The following is a 24633-nucleotide window of genomic DNA, read 5'->3' as shown; positions in this document are numbered from 1 at the left end:
ACCCTTGGTAGCTAAGGGTGCGCATGAAATCACTTCTATTTTTGGATTTCTCTGCTAGAAATCAATCTTGTAGGGAAATCTGTTTGGTAAAAATATTGCCGAAGTAGAAATCCGTTTGGTAAAAAAATTGACTTCCGGTAGGATTTTCAACTTCTGGTAGAATTTTTAACTTCTGGCAAGATTTTTTGCCAACTTTGAGAAGTAATTTTTTTTTACTTCTCCACCTTAGAATCACTTCTTCGATCACATTGACCTCCACCGACCGCCCATCGCCGCCCGCCCGCCCGGCCGCCACCGGCCACCGAAGATTTTGTTAATAATGTTCTAGAAGTAGAAATTTTCAACCATAATCAAACGAATTTTTCTTATCAGAAGTTAATCCGAAGTAAAAGTAGAAAAATTATCTTCTGCTTTGAAGGAGAAGTTAAGAAATCAACTTCTAGTCAGAAGTTGAGAAATTAATCTGAAGTGTTACCATGCGCACCCTAAGGCATTTTGACAAGCGCTCCACAAGAAAATTTTCATTTTGGGGTAGGTGTGAGATTGCCATATCTTAGTCCACAACGATTTTGGGGTCTGATAAGAGGACGACGTCCCTTGTGAAGCTTGGTTGATTAATTCTGTTGAAGTTTGTTTGAAAAGCAAATAAAATATTACTTTTTTTGCATCTCACGTTGGATGAAATCGATTCACTTTATTAGTTACAAGGCTAATATAGTCTTTCAAAGAAAGAAATGGGAAAGTGGGCTACGCCCCACTATGCCAGCGTGTGGGTGCGCGTGTGATTGCGCAATTTTGACGCGATAGGTTGTGGTATGGAATTGGCTCTATTCAACAATTATATTTTATTTTTTTAATATTTGGAAATTATTATTATATAAATAAATTTCGTGATTCATTGGAATAGTGCGACTGTTCATGGATATAAGACATTCTTACATCTTTTGAAAGGCTCTTACATCTTTTGAAAGGTTTATGTCTATTCGGACATAACTACCAAACTAACACCCTTGTAACCTTTGGAGTGTTTGTGTCTATTCGGAAATAACTACCTATTCAAACATGAAAAGGTGTGATTGGATGTACAGTTTCGAACATGAAAAGAGTATGTTTGAACTATCCGTTATTGGACATGAAGAGTTGCAATTTTTTAAATTAACAAAAAACTGCTTTGAACAATGAAAAGGTGCATGAGAATTAACACTTTTTCGGACGCGAAAAAGTGTGTTCTTTTCTCATTATATATTCAACTATTCTGCTCATTGTCCACTATTTTTAATTTCAATTTTCGTCCTTTTCAAATAAGAAAAATACAGCCTTCGTTTCCAATTGTTTCTTAGAGAGTTCTCCGAGAAATATTAGAATTGCTATCTAATATTCTCGCTTAAGACTCTGTTGTATCCTGGAAGATTTTTGCCAATAGCCATTAGCAACGTTGTGGGGCAAATAATTCTTTAAAGAAAGTGTTATCATGCCTCGTAGTCCGATTCCTTTGTTCATCCCATTCGACCATATTTTATCAACAAATTTCTCTTTGCTGCTATTATATGCACTTTTGACTGTGAATTCTCCTGATGTAGATGGTGTCCACACCATTCTATCTTCCATCTCCTGAATCCCCAAGGCGATAGCTAATACTTCATTGCTGGTTTCTGGATCAAAAAGTTCTTGTACCAGTTCCTCATTCCAGTGTCCCTCTTCCTTTATAATCAGATCGGACACCATTCTCGATTCGCTTCTGTACGCAAGTCCCCCCAGCACTCCCCGTTTAAGCCATCTATCTTCTCTAATGTTAATATTTTTCCCGTTACCAACTACCCATCTGATTGATGGATATATGGTGTCTCTACCCATAGTGAGGCTTTGCCAACCCCAAGACGATCTGCTTCCTTTCCTGGCGCGCCAGAAATTCTCTTTGGGGACATATAATCCTTTTCGAAGATGACTCCACAAAGTTGAAGGATCTTGTGAAATCCTCCAAGCCTGTTTGTCCAACAAAGCCTTGTTGGAAGTTATTAAATCATGAAACCCCAGTCCTCCAGCATCCTTTCTATACTTCAAAGTTTCCCACTTCTTCCAATGCAAACCAGTCTGCTTTTCGTTGTTTTTCCACCAGAACGCAGCAATCTTTTTCTCGATAGCTCGACAAATGGAGACTGGTATTTAAAAATAGACATCGCATACTGAGGTAATGCTTGTACAACTGGTCTTATAAGGACTTCCTTTCCTGCTTTCGATATTAGATTTTCCTTCCAACCTTTGAGCTTCTTATTTACTCTCGCGGTAATCCAAGCAAACAGCTGTTTTTTTGTTTCCCCCCAAATAGATGGAATCCCTAAATATTTACCAATTTTTTCTATCTCCGGGACCCTCAGTTCTGGCGCCATATTTCCCCTCAAACTCTAGGGGCACTCCTTACTGAAAAAGATTCCCGACTTGTTTAAATTGACTGCTTGGCCGGAAGCATAGCAATATTGATTCAAAACTGATGCTATGTTTTGACATTCAGTGATCGTCCCATCAAGAAAGAATATCAAATCATCCGCAAACAAACAGTGGGATAAAGTGGGGGCAATAACAGTTAAAACGGATTCCTGTGATGTTTCCATCCCCGACACCCTTTTTCATCAAAATGGAGAGCACATTTGCAACCAAAATAAATAGATAGGGGGATAACGGATCACCTTGTCGAATACCCCTTGAAGGTTGAAAGTAAGGCAAGGCTTCTCCATTAAATTTAACACTGAAAGACACCGTGGAAACACATTGCATTATCCAATTTATCCATTTTGTGCAGAATCCCAATTTCAGCAAGCAATCTTCCAAGAAGTCCCCGCTCAATTCAATCGTATGCTTTTTTCATGTCTAGTTTCAACACCACTTGGAACTTTCTCTTTCTCTTTCTCACCCTTAGCTGGTGAAGCACCTCTTGGACAATCAGGATATTGTCTTGGATTTGTCGTCTACCAACGAAGGCGCTTTGCTCTTCACAAATCAAATCTGGAAGCCAAGGCTTGAGTCTATTAGCCCAGACTTTCGAAATGATCTTATAAACGAAATTGCACAAACTTATAGGGCAATATTGTTTCAGTCTCTCCGGCTCAGGTACTTTGGGAATAAGAGAGATATGAGCCTTGTTTAAATCTGGATTTAACGATCCAAAGGTAAAGAAATTCTGCACCTCCTTGAAAACATCCAGCTGAACCTCTTCTCAAAAGTGTTATAGAATTGCCCATTTAGTCCATCTGGCCGGGTGCCTTAGTGGAACCCAACTAGAAAGCTGCTGCCTTTACTTCCTCTAAAGTTACCTCAGCTGTTAAACTGCGGTTTATCTCTTCTCCAACCAAACCATGGCAGTTTTCTACCACTGGTTGAAAGTTGCGGGGGCCATATGAGGTACAAAGGTTCTGAAAGAACTCCATCGTTGATTGCTTTAACTGATTAACATCCCGTGTCCATTCCTCACTTGCAGATTTCAGCATCATAATTTTGTTCCTCTGCTGTCTTTGGATGGTGGTGGCATGAAAACATTTCGTATTTTTGTCTCCCCACTTTAACCAATTATTCGCGATCTTAACGCCCTATACATTTCTTCCCGCCTCCAGAATTTTTCTATTTCTTCCTTCAATTAGATTTTTTTCTCAATCCTGCCCTCCATGCGGATAGTTGGTAAGTTTCTGAATTTCCTTCGTGAGGCTATTGATTCTTTTATGGGCGTTTGAGAACTTTCTTTTACTCCAAACTTCTAGTTCTCTTGAAACACTTTTCAGCTTTGTCAATAAGTTCTGATTAAGATCTTCTGTTTTCAGCCAAGAATCCTTTACAATTTGCCCACATTCTGCCTCTTCTAGCCAAAAGGCTTCAAACTTGAATTCCTTTTTTCTTCTCGCTGGTCTTGGGGAGAGAGAAATCAGTAACGGGCTATGGTCGGAGCCAATAGCCGGTAAAAGCACAAACCTTCGCATCTGGGAAAGTGACTCTCCAACCCATGGAACATACCGCTCGATCTAGTCTCTTCTTCACATACACATCCCCTTCCCTTGTATTTGCCCATGTAAATGCCCACCCTTTGCTCTCTAAGTCCATGAGGCAGCAAGAATCTGAGAAGTCCTGAAAAGCCTGCATTCGGTAGTTCTCCGCTATGCGCGTGCCAACTTTTTCCCACAGATAAAGAACTTCATTGAAATCCCCAGCATAGACCCATGGAAGGTTATTCGAGAAAATTATCTGGAACAATTCGCTCCAAAGGTGAAGTCTTGCTTGAAATTCGTTTGGTGCATAAACAAAGGGATGAGCATTCTCCGCCTGCTTTCTACACATTCTCCAACCGCATTCACAAAGTGTGAAGAGTGTGATTCTACTGTAACCGAGATCTTATCAACCCAAAGAAGTGCCAATCCCCCTACAATCCCTACAAGATTCACCACAAACGAATTTTGAAACTGCAGACATCGTTTTAAACGATATACCACTTTTTCTTGATTTTTTGTTTCCATTAAGAACGACAAGCTGGGCCTCTCCTCAGCCACTAATGCTTGGATGGCTTGAATTGTCAGGGGTGCGCCCAACCCTTGACAATTCCAACACAAAAAGTTCATTTTTTTTCTCACTAAAAAGATTAATTGTAGCTTTTCTCTTTAACGGGCATTTTGTCGAACAATTGGACAGCACTAAGAAGGAAACTTCCAAACTAGCAATAGAGAAGGAACAAAGACAAGACAAACGGCGCAAATTTGCTGCGATGGCGTGGAGGCGATATGAGACTGGAGGCGCAGTAGCAAAGGAGTGAACTTTAGCACTTGTCGAGTGAAGGAGAAAACCGCAACAAGACAGCGGTGAGGCTAAAAGTTATTGCGGCATGCTGCAACGAAAGTGGAATGACAGGTTCGTGGGGAGGTGGAGACGGAGGGAGCCTATAGACTGCTTACCTCGGTGGAGGCTGAGTTGATAATTTTTCAATATTTTCTTATCTTGTTTCTTTACTTTTCTTTTCTTTTTTAATGATTTTTTTCTTTCTCTTTTTTTTTTTCCTTTCATTTTCCTACCGGCCGGCGGCCGTGGGCAAGGCAGCCCTTGCGCCCTCGCCTAGATCTGGCTAGGGCTTTCACACTTGTGGCTGTCGAGGGTCGTCGGCCAAAATAAAAGAAAAAAAGAGAGAAGAAAATTATTTATTATAATAAAAATATAAATTTTTTAATTGTAAAAAAGAAGTTCACTTTTAGTGCTGGCCATGACACGTAGGCCGGCCATCATCCATGTAAGTTATTTTCCATCCAAAGTTGGCCGGAATGACTCAATTGACAAATTCTAAAAAGATTTATGATTCAATTAATGTAATTGCAATAAGTTCGGGACTAAATTAATACAATTACGATGAGTTTAAGATTTTTTTTAGGTACTTTTCTCCTATTAGAAAGTCAAATCTAAGAAATTCAAATTCATTGATTCTAAGAGTTTGTGTGAATGCAAGGGCCATTGAAACTTCGTACATTGTGGGATGTGTTTTTGACATGATGGACGATGAAGTGGAATTTGAATGATTAGCTAAAAGTAGCAGACATGGGCAGCCAAAAAGGGCCAGGAGCATCGATCCTTTCTTCAGGCTTATGTTTTGCGTGAAGTGCGATGATTGGTGGTCCATGCAAACGATTGTCGGGATCAAAATCACATCAAAGAGGAAGCTTTAAGCATTATTATCTTTTCCAAAAAAAAAAAAAATTCAAACTTAATGACGATATGCCTCAAGTTTGAGTCCAAAAATTCGAATTTCCCGATAACTTCTACTGTCTGAATAGATTTCCTATTTCGAATCTAAAAAATGAGTTATCTTTCATGAAGAGTGCTCAAGAGACGATTAATTCGTGTGTTGCACCCTATGGTAAGATTCGTGAATTTTCCTTTGAGTGACTCGGACGTGGTTATAATCTCGGCTCAAAAATTTTTTTTTTTTGGTTCTGTTTATTTTATTATTCTTGTTTTTCCGCAACAAAGTTTTGCGGAGAAGTTTCCACAGAAGAAACTGCCTTCTTTTTTTATTTTTTTCTAAAGGGACAGCATGAGTGCCGAAAGCACAACATTCACGTAAATCCCATCTGGTGGTAGCTGAGGAAAAAAGCTTTCATGGCCCCCGCACGCTGTCCACTATCTGACTCACGCCCCTCCATGTCCAGTGCTTTGCTCGCCTCATCTCTCACCTCTTATAGTGAAAAGAAGGACCGTTCTTGCCTATCCCAGAAGTTTCATGATCGATATCGAGTTATATATATGCGGTAAATATTCGCCGGAGGAGCTCTCTCTTAACCGATATTCCTCCTCGCCTTGAAGGCCGGTGAGAATGGCGGAAATCGCGGTGGTTTTCGACTTCGACAAGACGATCCTCGACTGCGACAGCGACGACTGGGTGGTCGACAAGTTTGGCCTGAGCGAGGCCTTCGACCGGCTCCGACCCACCTTGCCTTGGAACTCTCTCATGGTTAGTTTGCCTTCCAGACTGAAGGGCCACATGAAGTAGTATTAGACGAAACTTCGTACGCTATGACACAACGGGGCCAGGGAGGCGAAGCCGCCCCCTAGGCTGGTCGGTTGTTGCCTTGGATGGTGATCGTCATTGGCTTTTGAGTTTACTAATTTCCTGTTCCAGTGGTGTTTGCGACTTCCTTTTTAAGCGATTTTCTTGTCCTGGATCGCAGGATCGGATGATGATGGAGCTCCATTCTAGAGGGAAGACGGTGGAGGAGATTGCTGATTGTTTGAAAGAAGCTCCGTTGCATCCGAAGATTGTCTCCGCGATCAAATCGGCCCACGCTTCCGGGTATCTCCTTCTCTATGTTCGAAACTTTGGTAACACAGTCATTAGTTTTACCTGGTGATTTCCGAACAGCAAATGGATGTGGAACTGGTGATAGTTATATGCAGGGTAAAACTGTTGTGTCTGAACATGTTCTCCGCGGTTCCGTTGCTTCGATGCCGGTCGCATCAACCTGTGCGTACTTAAGACAGAAGTGGGTCGTGTTCAGCGAACTGGTTGTCCATTCGCTGAAATGCTAACGATGAATCCAGGTGCGATCTGAGGATACTGAGCGACTCGAACGTGTTCTTCATCGAGACGATCCTGCGACATCACGGGATCATGGACTGTTTCGCCGAGATCAACACGAACCCGGGCTCTGTCGATGCAAAAGGCAGGCTCAACGTCTCACCTTACCAGGATTTCTACCATCTGTCTCATGGCTGCAAGATCTGCCCTGCAAACATGTGCAAGGCAAGCTGAAATTTCTCTCGGGCTTCCATTAACTTTCTTGGTGATGATGGTGTTAAAGCTTTTACAGAGAACAAGAGCTTCAACTTTGTCTGCTTTTCAATGGGCAAAGTTTGTCTCGAGCTCTTGTTCTCGGCCTATAACATGTCTGATGGATGTCTCCTCACTCTCCTAATAGGGTGCAGTGATGGACAAGATCAGATCGTCGGCCTCCGCCGAGGGAAAGAAACGTTTTGTCTACGTCGGAGATGGGAACGCCGACCTCTGCGCGGGCATGAAGCTCGAGGAAGAAGATGTTCTGCTTCCGAGGAAGGGCTTCCCCGTGTGGGATTTGATCTGCCGCAACCCGACCCTCGTAAAAGCGAGGATCAGGGAATGGACCGACGCGGCCGAACTCGAGACTGTCCTGCTGAACTCGGTCGACGCGTTGGGCCGCCTGGAAAATGGAAACGCGAAGGCCATTCGCCCAATCCCCGTGGCCTGCAAGTTCCAGACGAGTCTTCTCGACGCGGCCCCCAAATCGCCCACCGTTCGTCGGGAGCCCGAGCCTTGTTCTTCCGTTGTTTGATGGGAATTAAAAAGACCAGGTGGGAGTAACCTAGTACAAGTACAAGACAATTTGTTGCCTAAGGCAAACATGATGATTGGAAGTCCTAATGCATGTTTTCAGTTTGTTCATTGCGTGCTTGTTGGGCCAGAAGTGCTATCAATGCTTGATGTGTAGCAAAGTTCTTATGCTGCCCTAACTTGGCCCGCTCGCTTGTATCTAAAGCCCATAATGCAACTTTTTTTGGTCGAAATTTAATTTTATATGAAAAAATATATATAAAAATGAATTTTGCAAAAAAAAAAAAGAACATAAAAATGAATAATTTTGTGGATATAACTTTAAACTCATTGCTCATGAATACAAACTCTTCATTTATCATTAAGAGCCCTGGGTTTGTTAGAGCCAGCAATTTGCTAATTCTTTTCATTTTCTTTTACTGCACGAAATTTACAAACGCAAAACGTAGTGATATCGTTATGGGAATTTTCATATTATCTGAATTAAATTGCAAAGCTATAATTTCGTGTCTGTAAGCGCCGGGTAATATAAAAGGCGCGTCAAAATCCATAGTTATGACGTCACAAAACATAGGCCAAAGGCCCGAAATTAATGCAGACCTAGGACAAATTTGAAGTGGCTTTGATATGGGGCTGTCCATTGTGCTCAAAATGTCAATGCCGAAAGTAACTTTACACGCATTTTCTCCCCCTAATCTATAGTCCACAAGCCCATCTATAATAATTAATTAAGCTTTGAATACTCATTAAATCTACCAAAATTTCTCCCCACAGAAACACAGAGCTAATTTGCCAAATTTGACAGTGGCTTCCACTGTTGCTGTTTCTTTTTCTTTTTTTTGTTTCCCCTTTGGAATCGAATAAGAAAAAAACATTAATAGCACGAAAAAGCACCAAATTGGTATCGATACGACATTTACCCCAAAGAAATTTACAGGTCACGAGAGAAAAAAAAAAAAACTCAAACCGATATCACGTGACATATTTAATCTCGGATTAATTTTCATGTCATCAAAAATAACAAAATTTCCATCTTGTTCCCCTCGCGTGAAAAAGCTTCCCATTATCACCATCGAGAACACCTCCACCGTCACTTAGAGATAATACGTGCACGGGCCGTACTCCAGATTGATTCATCACAACTATACCGGTTCGAATATTTTCGTTAAGCGAAAATTAGTTTCGAGTAAATGCGTCATACGGATATCGGTTCGGATTTTTTTTTCCTTCCTTTGTTACAAGAAAATCCGTTTAAGATAGATGTGGCACGTCGGTATCAGTTTGAGATTTTTCGTAACATTAATCTAGAAAAGAGAATAAAAAAAAATGAGAAATTGGGGGCAAAAAAGGAAGAAAAACCAGGGAGGCATCTTCAATATTCAACTCAATTGATGCTCAAGGATGGCACTGCTCTGGTTTTTGATGCAAAAAGCCCAGGTTTACTTTTTAACTGCTCTTCGACAGCATCCTTGATTTCTACGCCTAAGGATTAATTTAATCTTGGGGATTTTGATTAAACAATGTTTCCTGTCATTATCAACAAATTAACATCACATCTCTCTCTCTCTCTCTCTCTCTCTCTCTCTCTCTCTCTACTTTACATCTAAAAAGAAAAAGAAAGCTTAAGAGAAAAGGGGAAAAAAAGACAATCAAGGGGGGTTCTTTTGCCCATCATCTCAATTGTTCCCATTTTGCTCTCACTTGATTGGACAATCTTTTACTTTGTTTTTTTCCTTTTTTTTCTCCAATTTTTTTATTTGCCTCTTTATTAGGCTCTTTTGCACTTTTTTTTACAACATTTTCTTAAGGCCTTACTTTCTTTGTAACATTTATTTGTGCCAATTTCCTTTAAGTAATATGGGTGAGGAAATTTGGAGGGAAAAATTGGAACTTTGGCAAATATACATGTCAAATTATGGAGTAGGATTTTTCTCTTAATATCATAAAAAAAAAAAAAATCTTTCAACTCCATCTACTCTCACATAAGGATATAAAGAAAAATGAATTTCTCCGTGTACCCGACAATTCGATTACGATTATCTTCACGAAGTAAATGAAATTTCTGACTTTTTTCTCGATTTGTCTAATGTCGAAAACCCCACGCAAAATGGATGACTAATTCTTTGTGAGGTAACATGATATATTCAAGATTTTCAACGTCTTTTTTTTTTGTCAAATATTTTCGAAATTTTATAAGCAGTTATAGCTCATTCCTCTCGGGATTATTAGCTAACATCGCGATACTTGATTTAAAAAAAGATGAATTTTTACGGGTATGTCCAACAACAATTATATTCATCTCGCGAAAATAAGGGTAATTTTAATTTTTTTCTTGATTGATGCAATGCTAAAAATTTCATACAGATGGATGAATAAAACACTTTGGGACAAAGTTTCCATTTTTCTCACTTATTTCCTCGGTGTGCCGATGTTTTTATTGTCCTAATCTCCTCTTGGAAGGAGGTACAGAAAGTAATAAGATGCAATAAAATAACACACACAAAAAAAAAGGAAAATGCGAAAAGATAGAGAGAGAAAGAAACTCAGAGAAGAGAGAGGAGAGAGAGAGAGAGCGAAAATTTTCCTGTGCTCGTTGATTTCGTCTCCCTAACACGGAGATCTGAATTGATGCCCATTTTCCTCCTACAGCGAGAGTGAGCGCCGAGAGTGAAATCGGCATCGCATAGCATCGCATCGAGCGCGCCCCTGCAGCTTCGCGGTACGATCGACAATGGGACGAGGAATCCCGGTGACTCGAGTTGTCGTCCTCACTCGAGTCCTGTGATGAAATCCCCGCGAGATTTGATGCGGAGGCTCGGATAGTTCTCGGATCGATTGCCTGTGCATTTCCCACGTGCCCGCTGGTGTCTGAGACTTTGATTTGTCTGCTTCCTTCTCTTTTCCTTGCTCCGATTAGATTGTGGATTGAGTGGGTTCTGCTCGGTAAATAAATGAACGGAGGTGGCGAGGAGGAGGTCGCTTCGTCGGCTGAGTCGCCGCAAGCTCTCGACTGGAAATTCGCGCAGGTCTTTGGCGAGCGCACGGCGGGTGAAGAGGTTCAGGAAGGTGAAAACTTTTTCGCTTTTGATTGCGCATTGATAGGGATTTTAATTCACGATCGGTTCTGGGTAATTATCGGTGCCAATTGGCTTGTTGGGTATTTCGCCATTGTTTGCGATTATATGAGTGTAGCAAGAAATATAGAGCTGTGTCAGCTTCTGGCTAGGCTGTTTTCCAGTCTCATTGTTAAGAGTGTACACAGTACGGTAGTTGTTAATTTTGGAAAGATAAATGCAGGGGGATTTCGTTAGATGTTGGTTTTATGCTCGATTAGTTAGTGTGCATATCTATCTAGGTTGTGCAGGTCGAGTTCTTGACCTCGTGTATTGACGGCAACTAATAGCTCGAAGTTCCTCTTGCACTTGTGTTGAACCTCGTTTTATGAAGCGGGGATGTATTTCATGTTAGAACTTATAGGCAGCTTAGAAATGAGGGCTTCAATCAAATAAGACCTGAGTTGACTGCTGCAGTTTCTGTTCCTAGTGCACGAATAATTTGTTGATGGGCAAGTTGTTAGAAGCTAGAAATTCTTCTATGTGGCCTCACTGTAATAATTGATGATTACAGCCACACTCGTTTTTGCCAAGAGAAGTTCTGCAAAATTTATCATTCTAGATGGTTAGAACTTACTACCAGGAAAATCTCGACACTAAGAGTTTTGGCATGGTTTACTGCAAATGAGACTCGGGTTAATTTCATAGTTATTGCTTCCATCCTAGGTTAAGGCACGCATGGCCAGCAATGTCATTGACAATGGTGTATGCAGAAATATTAGGTCTCCGTGCAGCTTAATCTGCCTATTAGCATTGACAGGACTTGCCGCTATAGGATGGACAAGGCATCCTCATCGCACTTGGATATGGAAACTATAGAAAACGGAAAACGGACGTATATCTCACTAGGAGCTGGATCATCACTACATGTCAGATTGTCTATTTGATTTAAAAGCTTGTCATGTGCCCAAACAACGGGTTGGGTTGAGTGGAGATGGAGTGGACTGTGAGCTTTCTTGTTCCCAAGCTAATGCAGATTGTTAGCCAGTTCTTTCTGTGTGTTACCATTGAGGGAGATTGATTACCAGCCATGTCGATGAATACAAAGGCAGTAACTTATTTGAAGGTTGTGTTGCAAGCCAGGTGGATTGAGTGATCTTTGATGGATGTGATGAGACTATGAAAAGCCACATGATTTTCTTCTCAGAGCAGAACTCTCATTGATCATTAACTTGAAATGGAGCTAACTCTTTGGAGAATATGAAAGTTCTTAGACACTGCTCATCAAGAGTCTTACTTGATTTCTACTTATATGAGACGCATTATGCTACTGAATAAGTAGCTATTGGCTTCTATTTTTCTTGCAATGGAAGGACATGTGCTCAAGGCATTCCTAAATGCAAATGAATTCTAAGTTCCTCTTTTCCTTTTATCGTGCAGTCGACATAATTTCTGCTATCGAGTTCGATAGAACTGGGGACTACCTTGCTACTGGAGATCGTGGGGGTCGAGTTGTTTTATTCGAAAGAACTGACAATAAGGACGTGAGTGACTGTTTACCCTTTGCATTTGCTTAATTAACTTGTGTGCAAGTTATAGAATCTCTAGTGTCATAACAAAAACATATAACATGCAGCATGGAGGGCATAGAAGAGATCTTGAAAGGACTGATTATCCACTGAATAAGCATCCCGAGTTCCGCTATAAAACAGAGTTTCAAAGCCATGAACCAGAGGTATCCGTCCATGGCTGTTATGCAAATCGACACTTTCTTTTACTTCTCTCTCAATCATTTTGCTGTGCGGCATTCATGATTGTGGACTTAAATGAACCTGACATGATTACATGTGCTGCTGCAGTTTGATTACCTCAAAAGCTTGGAAATTGAGGAGAAAATTAACAAGATTAGATGGTGCCAGACGGCTAATGGCGCGTTGTTTCTTCTCTCTACAAATGACAAGACAATTAAATATTGGAAGGTATTTTGATTGTTTTGACTGTATAGATGCTTGTTATGCATATATGTTCATGGCATTATTAGGATATGACAGATTCTTTGGAAAAATTATGAGGATAAGGCGCAGGTATAATTGCGTCAGGCTTCTACATGTGCAGCCGTATGTTGTTTTCTCTGCTATTCCTCATAATGTTGCATCTATTTCTTTCTTGTATGCTCGTGTTTGACACTTGCACTGTAACATTGTCAGAGGACAACTTTCTGAATCTTTAGTTAAGCTATTTATGAAATATTCCTCTGATAAAATCATCTTTCCAAGCCTCAAATAAGCAGATAATACATGGACATGGCATCAAGAGATAACTGATGTCATTTTGTCGAGTATAATGATTCCCTCTTCTATGCATTGAGGATGATTTCTTATACTATGTTTTCTTTCCTCCTTATTTTATCCCATTTATCATCAGGGAAAGACAAGGAATTTAAGTGGCCAACCTAAAGAATATGAATGTGTTTCAATGAAGAAAAGCTGAACTAGATTCAACATGAATCAGCAAAGCCTATTCCGTCTCTTTATTCCTAGTTGTCTGAGTCTCTGGAAAATAAGCCCTCAATACTTGCCAAACTCGGACCTTACTTCTTCCACTAACCACAATCTTCTTTGAAAGCTTGACCGTGCCTCAAAGTTCAGGACTTAGGGTATTGATATTGTTGTTATCTTCTCAAAAATTTCAGGTCCAAGAGAAAAAGGTGAAAAAAGTGTGCAGCATGAATTTAGATTCTTCAAAAGCAGTGGGGAATGGCCCAGTTGTTTCTCCAAGCATGTCGATCTCCCCCAAACCTCATATGGCTAATGGAGGATGTAGCGAAAAGTCCTTTGGTTGTTCAAGCAATGACTTCTCAATCCCATCTGATGGGGTTCCATCCTTACATTTGCCCGTGGTAGTTGTACTTGTTTAATTTACTTGTATTCTGGTTGTAACCTTTCTTTTTTGGAGTCTGAAACAAAACTTCGAGACAGTGAAGTGCTAACGTATATTTTACTTGCTGGATAGTTTTATCAATTACTGTAGTTTGGTGAGTTCATTTTAGATCTGCAGTAGTAACACCTAATGCTTGTGCGATGTACAGGTAACCAGTCACGAGACAAGCCTTGTGGCTAGATGTCGAAGAATCTATGCCCATGCCCATGACTACCATATCAACTCCATATCCAACAACAGGTGCATTAACTGCGTGTGATTGCATTGATATTCTTTTTTGCCCCTTAATCCAGATGTCTCTTTCATAAGCTTGCATGTTGTTTGCTCTTTTTCCTGCTTCAGATTGAATATTGTATAATAGGGGGTTTCTTGACTGATCAAAGTTTTCACTAACACTGCCTCTATATTGATCACATTTCCTGAAAAGAAATTTGATTTTGGATAGTAATTAGGTTTCAGGGTGACTTCTGATGGAGAGAAGTTTATGTTTATAATGTGAAGCCCCAGCCATCCATGCTGGAAACACGGTTTCTGTGTGGCTTCATGAAATTTGTTTGTTTTTTTTTTGTTTTACAGTGACGGCGAAACTTTCATATCAGCTGATGATCTGAGAATCAATCTCTGGAATTTGGAAATTAGCAATCAAAGTTTTAACATTGTCGATGTGAAGCCAGCAAACATGGAGGATCTAACTGGTAAAACTCCGCAGTCTGGATCTGAGTATTGTGTTTCTCATTTACTGCAATATACACCACAATGATGTTCACATGGTCACATGTTGATCAAAACATCAAATACGAAGGCTGAATGTTCACCTTCTCATATTACTTCTTTTAACTACTCTTGCAGAGGTGATAACTTCAGCAGAATTTCATCCAACCCACTGTAACATGTTGGCATATAGTAGCTCAAGGGGCTCAATCCGTCTTATTGATATGCGACAGTCAGCTTTATGTGATAGACATAGCAAATTGTAAGCAAACTGCTATATTTTTACATAGACCATTTCTTGGGAAATGTATTGTCAGAAGTATTCTTAAAGAAGGTTCTAAGTCAGTTATAGCGCTTTATCTCTATATATATGTGTTGGGTGTGAAACTGAATCAGGACTGTTGGACTTGACAGACTTTAATTCGAATTAAACTTAATTCAAGCTATCTTCTTTGCCTTAAACAGATTCGAGGTACAAGAAGCATCCGGGTCAAAGTCCTTCTTCACTGAAATAATTGCCTCAGTATCAGATATTAAATTTGCTAAAGATGGAAGACATGTACTCAGCCGTGATTACATGACTCTCAAGGTTTATACTCTTGCAATGGCCTTTTTGGCATCCCGTGGCAAGTGAAAAAGTTGTGATGTCATTTTGGAGTTTCAGAGTGCTGTACATTTTGAGAAATAAAGGATAAACACTACGCGGTTCTAGAGCTTCTTTATATTGCGAAACTTTGTTCTTTTCCCAATGAATATGATTTTGAAATAGATTAATGTGAATTGAAGAGTGTAGAGCTTGAGGGTATAGGTGTTTGGATTCCATCGTGCTATTCCCATCTCATTAGGAGCTATGAAAATATTAATTATTTTAGAAGGTTGCTACCCTAAGTTCATCCGGTTATTCTTCTTATAACGTTCCCTGTCACTATGGGTCTTTCCTGTTCCTTGTCATTTTCTCTCGCCATATTCAGAAAAAGAACGGAACTTTTTGACTTCGGACAATCGCTCTTGTAGTTTCTTCTTTTTGAAATGTAACTTCTTCCAAGTGTTTCTTTATTGTTCTTCTCAATGTCAGTTTTTTCATTTACTTCCTCAGCTCTGGGACATAAATATGGATTCTGGACCAGTTGCAACTTTCCAGGTGCACGAACATTTGAGGCCAAAGGTGATAAATTTCCAAAAAACATCCTCTTTTGCTCTTATATAAGAGGTGGATGGAGCTGATTCTCTTTCTTTGCCCAATGGTCAGCTATGTGATTTGTACGAGAATGATTCCATCTTTGACAAATTCGAGTGCTGTTTAAGTGGAGATGGGCTTCGAGTGGCTACCGGTTCTTACAGGTTCACTTTGCATATTCTACTTATGATGATGATGAAGCTGAAGTTTGTTGCCCATAGTATATTATTGCTGCTTGACTTTATGTTTACCCTTCTTTTCAGCAACGTGTTTCGTGTATTTGGTTGTTCTCAAGACAGCACTGAAGCAACAATGCTGGAAGCTACCAAAAACCCCATGAAGTAAGTCTCAGGGAGAGGTAGTGAATGATGAGGACTAGTTAAAGATAGGAAAGATCAACGAGGAATCTTAAAATTGTATTAATTGCCTTCACACAAGTTAACTGGAATCTCTCTTTATTCTTATGGATTACATGCCACATATAGTCTTAGATATACCTGCTCTATAAGTATTGCCACTGTTAATCTCTAATTTCGTATGCCTCTCAGGAAACAAACCCCAGCGCCATCTAAGCCCTCTAGATCGCTTGGTCTGACTCGTGTCGTCAGAAGAGGTACCTTCTTGCTAGCGCTATCAGTCTTATGTTTTATTCGTCCGTTTTGTTCTGAGCTTTGGAGGTTGTGCGATTGTGTTTAGTTGATAGTGAAATTTTACAGCCTTTCGCAAAACAAGCTTGTTGCATATTGCCTGGTCACTTGATAGCTGAAATCCCAGCTAGTGCTGAGTTTGCTGTTTTATCAGTTTTCACCATCGCAGTGGCAACATGTCGAAATTTTGTTCCTTTTGGAAAATGATTATGTGAACTCTACTAATGAAGGTCATTTTCAAAAGTGCTTGACTGGCTATCGGTTGCTTTGTTGGCATTACCTAGTATGCTTATGTTTCTTTTACAAACTGAGTTTCTGCTAATATCTTGCATTTAACTTCAAAAGGACCAGAAAACTCTGGAGTCGATGCCAATGGAAACCCTTATGATTTCACAATGAAACTGCTGCACCTGGCCTGGCATCCAACTGAAAATTCGCTAGCAATTGCAGCGTCAAACAGCCTCTACATGTACTATGCATAGTGGCGGTGCAAGATGATGATATGAAACTTTAGCATGAAGTTTACAACACATCTTTTGCCGATCGTTTTGGAAGTTCCTCCGGACATCGACAACTAACAGCAATCAAAGAATACAGTCCGACGGTTACTTCTCAAAGGAACAGACTTTCTGTTTTGCTTTCCCATTATAATTCTTTTGTAAGGTAAAAAAGAGACAAATTGGTGGCATTCATCAGATCGGAGACAGTTTCTCCCGACACCAAGAACAGAGAAGCGAAACATGGAAGCGAACGGTGTGTTACCCTCTCACCCACATCTGAGGAAGCTGTTTTCTGGTGCATCGGTTCTAATCGATACGCAGGGCGAAAACTCTGTATAATTTGTAGTTAGAAGATGTCGAGAGATTTGGCAAATCCTATGTAATGTTAAATTATAGTTGTCCCTCCCACTCTAACAATTCCTTCTTTATTTAAAAGGAGCTTGCCTTTTGTGATCTTTCTTCTTGAATAAATGGGACGTGGGCTTTTTGAAATAGAAGAAACCCCACGCAGGTCCTTTTGTCCAGCCACCCGCATAGGAACTGTGTCTGTATTTGCGCCCTTTAAAGCTGAGTTTAGCCTTGCTTATTGGATTGCTGAATTTATTTCATGTTATTGTTACAGGTGACTGATTGGATACAGAACCTAGAAAATCAATGAGGTTAGCTAGATTGCCTGAATTTGTTTTCATGTTGTCCTCGATGAAAATTTGCTATTCCAGAACGATGCGCAATTGCAAGCATTTATGAGCAGATCGGATACAAGTTCGCGGATTAAATTCGCTTCTTGTAACTTGAATTGAACAAACATGTCAATAGAAATTAGGACTATTTTGCAAAGGTTAGCTAGATTAGCTGAATTTGTTTTCATACTGTCCTCGACGAAAGTTTGCTATTCCAGAAGGATGGGCGATCACAAGCATTGTGAGCAGGTTGGATACAAGTTAGCGGATTAAATTAGCTCCTTGTTAATTGAAATGAACAAACATGTCATTAGAAATTAGAACTAATTTGCAAAGGTATATGACATAGCCCCATGCCATACCTGTGGTGAATAGCATTGTTTTCTTTCTCCTTCGTAATTTTCACGTTTCTCTATATTATCGAGTTGAAGATTATAAGGTTAATATCACTAAAAATCTCGAATTGATAGATTGATGCCACATTTTCTCAAATTAATTTTTTGTCATAAAATTTTTTTAAGCTGGTGAACCTATACCATACCGGCCCATATCTACCTTAAACTAGTTATCTAATCACGAAAAATTCCCGACTCGTATACTCGTGATAAACCTACCCTTCATTAGCTTCCGTCTAATATGTACCATTTAAATGCCGACATGGATACACGTGTGTGGTTTAAAAGATTTCTCGATTGAAAGTGTAAGTGACGTGAGATGAAACTATTCTCGAGTGAAAAATGCGACATGGTGTACTGAATATAGCACGGATGCACCAGTTTGAAATTTTTCGTAATACGAAAATTAGCCCGTGGTGTAATGTGGGGCGGACGTATTAATTTAGAATTTTTTATGGTATTACCTTAAAATCATAAGAGATAAGAGGGGGGACAGAAAAAGAAAAGAAAAGAAAAAGGTAATTGCACAATGCGCCCTGAATTGTTTGGAAAGAAGGAAAACAGATGATGGACCAAAGCCACCTCACCTCAGCGAGTCGGTCCAGAAACGAGCTGACTTCAATCTCAGCCCCACCCTTTTTGCCTTCCTAAGCACTCTCTCTCTCTCTCTCTCGCTCTCTCTCTGTGGGACCATGGGTCTACTGGCGAAGACCACCGCCTCGCGCCTCTTGCCGCACGTCCGCGTCCTCTCCCTCCACACTACCGCCCCTTCCCTCTCCCCAGCCGCCGGGGGCGCCACGTCCACTCCGACCCCCTACGCCCGCGCGCCTCCTCCCTCCGCCTCCTCGCCACCCGGCCTCTCCAAGGCGGCGGAGTACGTGATCTCCAAGGTCGACGATCTCATGAACTGGGGCCGTCGCGGCTCCATCTGGCCCCTGACCTTCGGCCTCGCCTGCTGCGCCGTCGAGATGATGCACACCGGCGCCGCCCGGTACGATTTCGATCGCTTCGGCCTCATCTTCAGGCCCAGCCCTCGCCATTCCGATTGCATGATCATCTCCGGCACGCTCACCAACAAGATGGCTCCTGCTCTTCGCAAGTAGGTTCCCGTCTGCTTTCGATTCTTCTTTTTTTCTAATTTTTTTTTCTGAATTTTTATTTGGTTGATTGCGGTATGGTCTGACGATTGATGATGACGATAATTTCGTTCGGAAGTGCGATCTGTCGTAGTTTTTGGTGGGTTTTGTGATTGCCGCTTAGTTCATGAGAAATGCGTGGAGAGAAATCTGACTGGAGGAGTCGGGAGACGCGCGTTGTTTTCACCTTTGGGTTTGCTCGTCATTTCGTTTGTGAGGGATCTGGGCGTCTATTGGATAGTATGAGTTTTTGTGCTTCGTTGAGGTTTTGAATATTTGGTGAGGTGGCGGATGTTTAGCTTAAGCTCGTTGGATTGTGTCAGTGCCCCCCACCAGCTGCATATAGACATACGCTTCGTATCTATATCATTACATATTTTAGGTGTGGTCGTATAATTTATTATTTAATAAAAATTTTATTAAGAAATGACGTAACGAAATAAAAATAATGAAAAAAGATATATGAAAATAAAAAAATAAGTAAATAAAAATGAAGTAAAAGAACCCGGATTTTAAGTGAAAAAAATTCAAACTTGAAAATAATCTTTCTAATTCTCGAAGGATGTGGGCCAATGAAATTTCTAAACAAAATAAACCAAGAAACCGTCCATATCATTCTCCTATGTATCTTTGGTTCATGTTAAAGCTTCACCACTCATTTGTAGTTTTTTAGTTTACCTTAAAACTCTACGAAAATGGCGAGAAAGTAAAAATTTCTTCTCATTCATAGGTTTTTGGTTCACGTCGAAAGTTTATGAACAAAGAAAGAGAGTCAAAACTCATTCTCCTCCGTAATTGTGGTTAATTTTGAAATTTAACAAAAGTAGCGAGAGAGGCCGAACTTTTCCTAGTTGCAAATGTGAGTGATCATATTTTCTCTCTCTTATTAGAGTTGGCAGTAAATTATAAAGAGATTATTATAGTCTTCATTTGTGCATTTTCGAGTTCATTTGCATTGATATGTATGAATATCAAATAATGAACATGACATGATATGAACATATCCGGCTTTATTATTGCGATTCACCAAACAATGAATATGATATGGTAAAATCTCTAAATTTCATATCTTATCCTATTCAATTCTATCATAACTAGAAATTCAAACGACCAAACGCAACTTTAGATGCCGTAAATAATGCTCAGTTTTCGCCCTTTCACGTCTAGTCAAAAGCTGATCTTTGCTTAAGGAATCGGTCGACTTCCCTCGAGTCTTTCTTGGTGCATATTTCGTGAGGCAAAAAGTCAACGAATTTGAGGCAATTCTTGTGGTGGTGAAGGGACCTTCTCTTTCCATTATTTCGGGCCAGCGTTGTTTTCCTATTCTCTTCCTATCCTCCAATAATGTACAGGCCTGCACATTGATTTGTTAAAGCACAACACCCTTCTTTCTAGTGGTGCAAAAGTCAACTTGATCGATTGCTTCAAGGGCTCGATATATTGGTCATTAGAACATGAAAAGAAAGCAATTGTCAAAAACATTTGATGATGCATCGAGTGCAGCAGGACCCATCTTTGCTGGCGCATAAGCTCATTGGCATCGTTGATCAGAATTTGCGCCATTGCCAAAATAGCCATATACTCACCCCAAAGATAAATACTCCAATCACAATGAGAGTTGTAACTTCCCTCGTCGGCCAGATTGGATTTCAACCGATGACATAAGTTCATTGAGAAGAACTCTTCCGTACGATGTTGTGGGACAAGATCAACCCAAATGTTTTGAATAACTGGACAATCCCGCAAAACATGCAAAGTTGTTTCTAGTGAAAACTCACATCGCGGATAATAAGGGTTACCTCTCAGATTGTAAGACGTCCTCAATTCGTTGGTTAATAAGCGCTTAAGAGCCACAACCAAAGGAAGGTTCAAATACGTTGAGGTCCCCTCCACTTCCATATAAGGGGTCATATCTCGTCTGTTTCTTGATTGTCAGATCCACTGATAAGTTCACATGCTGACTTAACACCGAAAGACCCATTACTATTGCCTTCCCACATTAAAGTAGCTCTCCCATCAGAATTGCTTGGAGATTTGATAGCTTGAATTCTAAGAATTACATTGTCTGGTAAGATTCCTTCGATAAGGGAAAAATTCCAAGTCCCATTCAGCATATAGTCACAAACTTTTTTGTCCATCTTAGATGGAGGTACGTGGGAAGTAACTAGGTTGTAAAGTGACTCCAACCCTAGAATCCATCTGTCTATCCTAAAACTTACATGTTCTCCATTTCCCAAGCTCCATACCGCTCATTCATCTAAAGTCGGCCATACATTAACAATTGCTTTCCATAACATTGAATCACCAAGTTTAGCTTGAATAGTACTTCTCTGTTGGAAACAATATTTGGCGTGCAAAACCTTTGTCCATAAAGAGGTGGGTTGCGTCTTGAGGGGCCATGCTAGTTTCGTCAAAAAAACCTTAATTAGTAACTTCAAGACCGCCACATTTTTTAGGCTTACGAACCGACTTCCAATTCAGAAGCCCCACCCTTTTTGTCTTCCTAAGCACTGTCTCTCTCTCTCTCTCTCTGCGAGCGACCATGGCTCTACTCGCGAAGACCACCGCCTCGCGTCTCTCGCCGCACCTCCGCGTTCTCTCCCTCCACACCACCGCCCCTTCCCTCTCCGCCGCCGCCGGGGGTGCCACGTCCAGTCCGACCCCCTACGCTCGCGCGCCGCCTCCCTCCGCCTCCTCGCCCCCCGGCCTCTCCAAGGCGGCGGAGTACGTGATCTCCAAGGTCGACGATCTCATGAACTGGGCCCGCCGCGGCTCCATCTGGCCCATGACCTTCGGCCTCGCCTGCTGCGCCGTCGAGATGATGCACGCCGGCGCCGCCCGGTACGATTTCGATCGCTTCGGCGTCATCTTCAGGCCCAGCCCTCGCCAGTCCGATTGCATGATCGTCGCTGGCACGCTTACCAACAAGATGGCTCCTGCTCTTCGCAAGTAGGTTTCCGTCTGCTTTCGAATCTTTTTTTATTTTTTTCTGAATTTTTATTTGGTCGATTGCGGTATGGTTTGACGATTGATGATGACGATAATTTCGTTCGGAAGTGCAATTTGTCGCAGTTTTTGGTGGGTTTTGTGATTGCCGCTTAGTTCATGAGAAATGCGTGGAGACAAATCTGATTGGAGGAGTTGGGAGACGCGCGATGTTTTCACCTTTGGGTTTGCTCGTCATTTCGTTTGTGAGGGATCTGGGTTTCTATTGGATAGTATGAGTTTTTGTGCTTCGTTGAGGTTTTGAATATTTGGTGGGGTGGCGGATGTTTAACTTAGCTCATTGGATTGTGTCAATGTCCTCCACCAGCTGCATTGTGTTTTTTCTTCTTCTTACTTGCATGATTTTTGTAGTCATGGTGTGCCAGAAAATCAGGTAATGACAGTGGTAATGAAATTTGTCGCCTAATCTGGGGGAATTCAGGGGTTTGTTACTGTCGGAAGTTGATCTTCGTTAGAATAGTGATTGGGTGAGAATGGTAGGAAATTGAGTTCTGGTGGTTCTTAGATGACCTTGAAATGGGCTTGTAAATGCGCCTCAAAGGAGGGGTTTTTGATACTCGTTACATGGCCAGGCATGAAGGATTTTCAAGTTAGGTGAAAAAAAAAGGAGAGAGATAGAACAGGGGCAGTAGCCACAAATAGTAAGTCACTCAAGATGCAAGAGCCTGGAAGTCGCCAAGAGAATGGTGGAAACATTGGACGCGTCATTGAAGAGACCATTTTGTTGGGGGACAAAGCTTCATTGCCACGACCAGGATATTGAATAGAATAAAATAGTAACTATGCAAGTAGAATATCAATGAAAACCTAAGCATTACCTCATATGCCAAGTATGGAAAATTCCAACGGCGAATGCCCTCAAGTTGCAGCATCTGAAGCTAATCATTCGGTGTTAATAGCTCTTGCCAAGTTGAACCAAACTCAAATTAGATAACCCCATCCCTGCTACCACTTCTCTCAAGGCAAAGGACGTTGTCCTAAAAATAAACCAACCGCTAGTAAAGGAAAGGCTCTGGGTGGATGGTGGTTGACCTGTCTTCGAATAGGTTTGGCTATTTGAACTGTGATGTTGAAGATAATGGCAAGCAATTCAAGCATGAGAATGAGAAGTAAGGAGAAGCTAGTGCCTAGGAAACCGGAGGCCACTAGAGCAAATTAAAACAGAATAGTATAGGATTTAAAGGACATTGCGTACTTAGAATTCACTCGGGGCCTGTCTTGGAGACTATTTGCAAAGTTGACTTGTTTCGTTGCCCTGCAAAGTTGGGGAACCGAGCCAAATAGCCATGGCTGTGGGTGCTTAGCAAGTGCGTGATTTGAAAGACTGTGGGTTTAGCGAACACTAAAATATCTGCAAAATGAGGAGACCCTTTTTGGAAAACTAATGACTAGTCTTAGTTTATCATTTTTATTATCTTCCTGGTTTCTGAAGCAACCTTGGTTAACTATCTACTGTATTCAGAGTGGATAGTGTGTAATCTGGACAGTTATCTTGCGTATTTTGAGTTATGTGCATACCACCAAAGGTTTGGTGAACCTTTGCGATTTGCAATTGGATGGCACCAAAGCCAAATATGTGGGAAGCAATCTCTGTGGTCCTCTGTATCTTCGGCTCAGTTTCAAAAGTGTGATGAGTTTATTATCAGGCAGAAGTCTCCCTATGTCACTTCCTGGAGGGATTAGAAATTTATGCAACTAGCATTCAATAGCTTCTGTATATACTGCTTGATTATCAATATGGTGTTGGTGACTTCTTGTTCACCCTGGTTGCTGAACTTATGATTGCTGCAACTAATGTTCTGCACATTGCTTCTTTGTTCCATTCTGAGCATACCGTTGTCAGTGGACTCCTGATGCAGAGTATCAAGAAATGGGTGTCTTCTCCATTTTCAACTGTTCTGCTGATCTGAACTCGGTTCAGATTACATAACCTTACGCATTGTTCTTTGCTTTTTAGTGACAATCGATGGTCAAAGAATGATTGTGAAATTACACACCTTGAAAAATTGTTGCAGGGTTTATGACCAAATGCCTGAGCCGAGGTGGGTCATCTCCATGGGAAGCTGTGCTAATGGTGGTGGTTACTACCACTATTCATACTCCGTTGTTCGGGGTTGTGACAGGATCGTTCCTGTCGACATCTATGTTCCTGGTTGCCCTCCAACTGCTGAGGCCTTGCTTTATGGTGTACTCCAGCTGCAGAAGAAGATCAACAGGCGCAAGGATTTCCATGTCTGGTGGACCAAATGAGGCTCTTGTAGGTGTTTATGTTCCTGGAAGCTTTGGTTGTGTCCTTATTGGATGATAAATAAGACTTGTGCTGGCTTTTCCTACCTGGTAAATGGTATGTAAAAGCGAAGGACCTGGGAATCACCGTGACTATGATTTTGGGATGTTCTTTATGGCAAATTACTGATGCATTACGAATGGGATCTCTACTCTTCCGAAGCTTCTACACTGAAAGCTTTGATGTGCACAAACTTTCGTGCGATGTACCTGTTTAAAGCAGATGGAATGTTGATATGTGGGACTAAATAAAACCCTTTGCTATTTGGTTCATGAA

At 41.0% G+C, this 24633-nt stretch overlaps 4 protein-coding genes across 6 annotated transcripts; all 4 read left to right on the top strand.

The window, feature by feature from the left end:
* Nucleotides 1–1415: 1415 nt before the first annotated feature.
* Nucleotides 1416–24633, top strand: LOC115741077 (NADH-quinone oxidoreductase subunit B 1-like). The gene is made up of 3 exons (XM_030674788.2): nt 1416–1419; nt 21573–22013; nt 24086–24633. Exons 2-3 carry the CDS (start codon nt 21607–21609, stop codon nt 24318–24320), a joined length of 642 nt encoding a protein of 213 aa, XP_030530648.1. The 5' UTR covers nt 1416–1419; nt 21573–21606; the 3' UTR covers nt 24321–24633.
* On the top strand, nt 6045–7936 carry LOC115741076 (inorganic pyrophosphatase 1-like). 2 transcript variants are annotated; one of them, XM_048278151.1, is made up of 5 exons: nt 6045–6248; nt 6325–6472; nt 6690–6811; nt 7060–7261; nt 7437–7936. In XM_048278151.1, exons 1-5 carry the CDS (start codon nt 6121–6123, stop codon nt 7824–7826), a joined length of 990 nt encoding a protein of 329 aa, XP_048134108.1. In that variant the 5' UTR covers nt 6045–6120; the 3' UTR covers nt 7827–7936. The 2 variants fall into 2 exon arrangements, with proteins under 2 accessions (XP_048134108.1, XP_030530647.1); XM_030674787.2 differs by having other exon boundaries at nt 6046–6472.
* LOC115741071 (serine/threonine protein phosphatase 2A 55 kDa regulatory subunit B beta isoform-like) lies at nt 10327–17452 on the top strand. Of its 2 annotated transcripts, none has more exons than XM_030674782.2 (14): nt 10327–10891; nt 12319–12422; nt 12515–12613; nt 12738–12857; nt 13571–13777; nt 13967–14058; nt 14395–14513; nt 14668–14791; nt 14995–15118; nt 15626–15694; nt 15779–15870; nt 15970–16047; nt 16255–16319; nt 16699–17452. In XM_030674782.2, the coding sequence occupies exons 1-14, from the start codon at nt 10777–10779 to the stop codon at nt 16833–16835; spliced, it is 1545 nt and encodes a 514-aa protein (XP_030530642.1). In that variant the 5' UTR covers nt 10327–10776; the 3' UTR covers nt 16836–17452. The 2 variants fall into 2 exon arrangements, with proteins under 2 accessions (XP_030530642.1, XP_030530641.1); XM_030674781.2 differs by having other exon boundaries at nt 13571–13780.
* Nucleotides 18588–19031, top strand: LOC115741078 (NADH dehydrogenase [ubiquinone] iron-sulfur protein 7, mitochondrial-like). Its single transcript, XM_030674790.2, has one exon. The coding sequence runs from the start codon at nt 18621–18623 to the stop codon at nt 19029–19031; it is 411 nt and encodes a 136-aa protein (XP_030530650.1). The 5' UTR covers nt 18588–18620.

The sequence above is a fragment of the Rhodamnia argentea genome, chromosome 4 (assembly GCF_020921035.1).
Source record: "Rhodamnia argentea isolate NSW1041297 chromosome 4, ASM2092103v1, whole genome shotgun sequence".
Classification (NCBI taxonomy): domain Eukaryota; kingdom Viridiplantae; phylum Streptophyta; class Magnoliopsida; order Myrtales; family Myrtaceae; genus Rhodamnia; species Rhodamnia argentea.
This window is presented reverse-complemented; position numbering and strand designations above follow the sequence as displayed.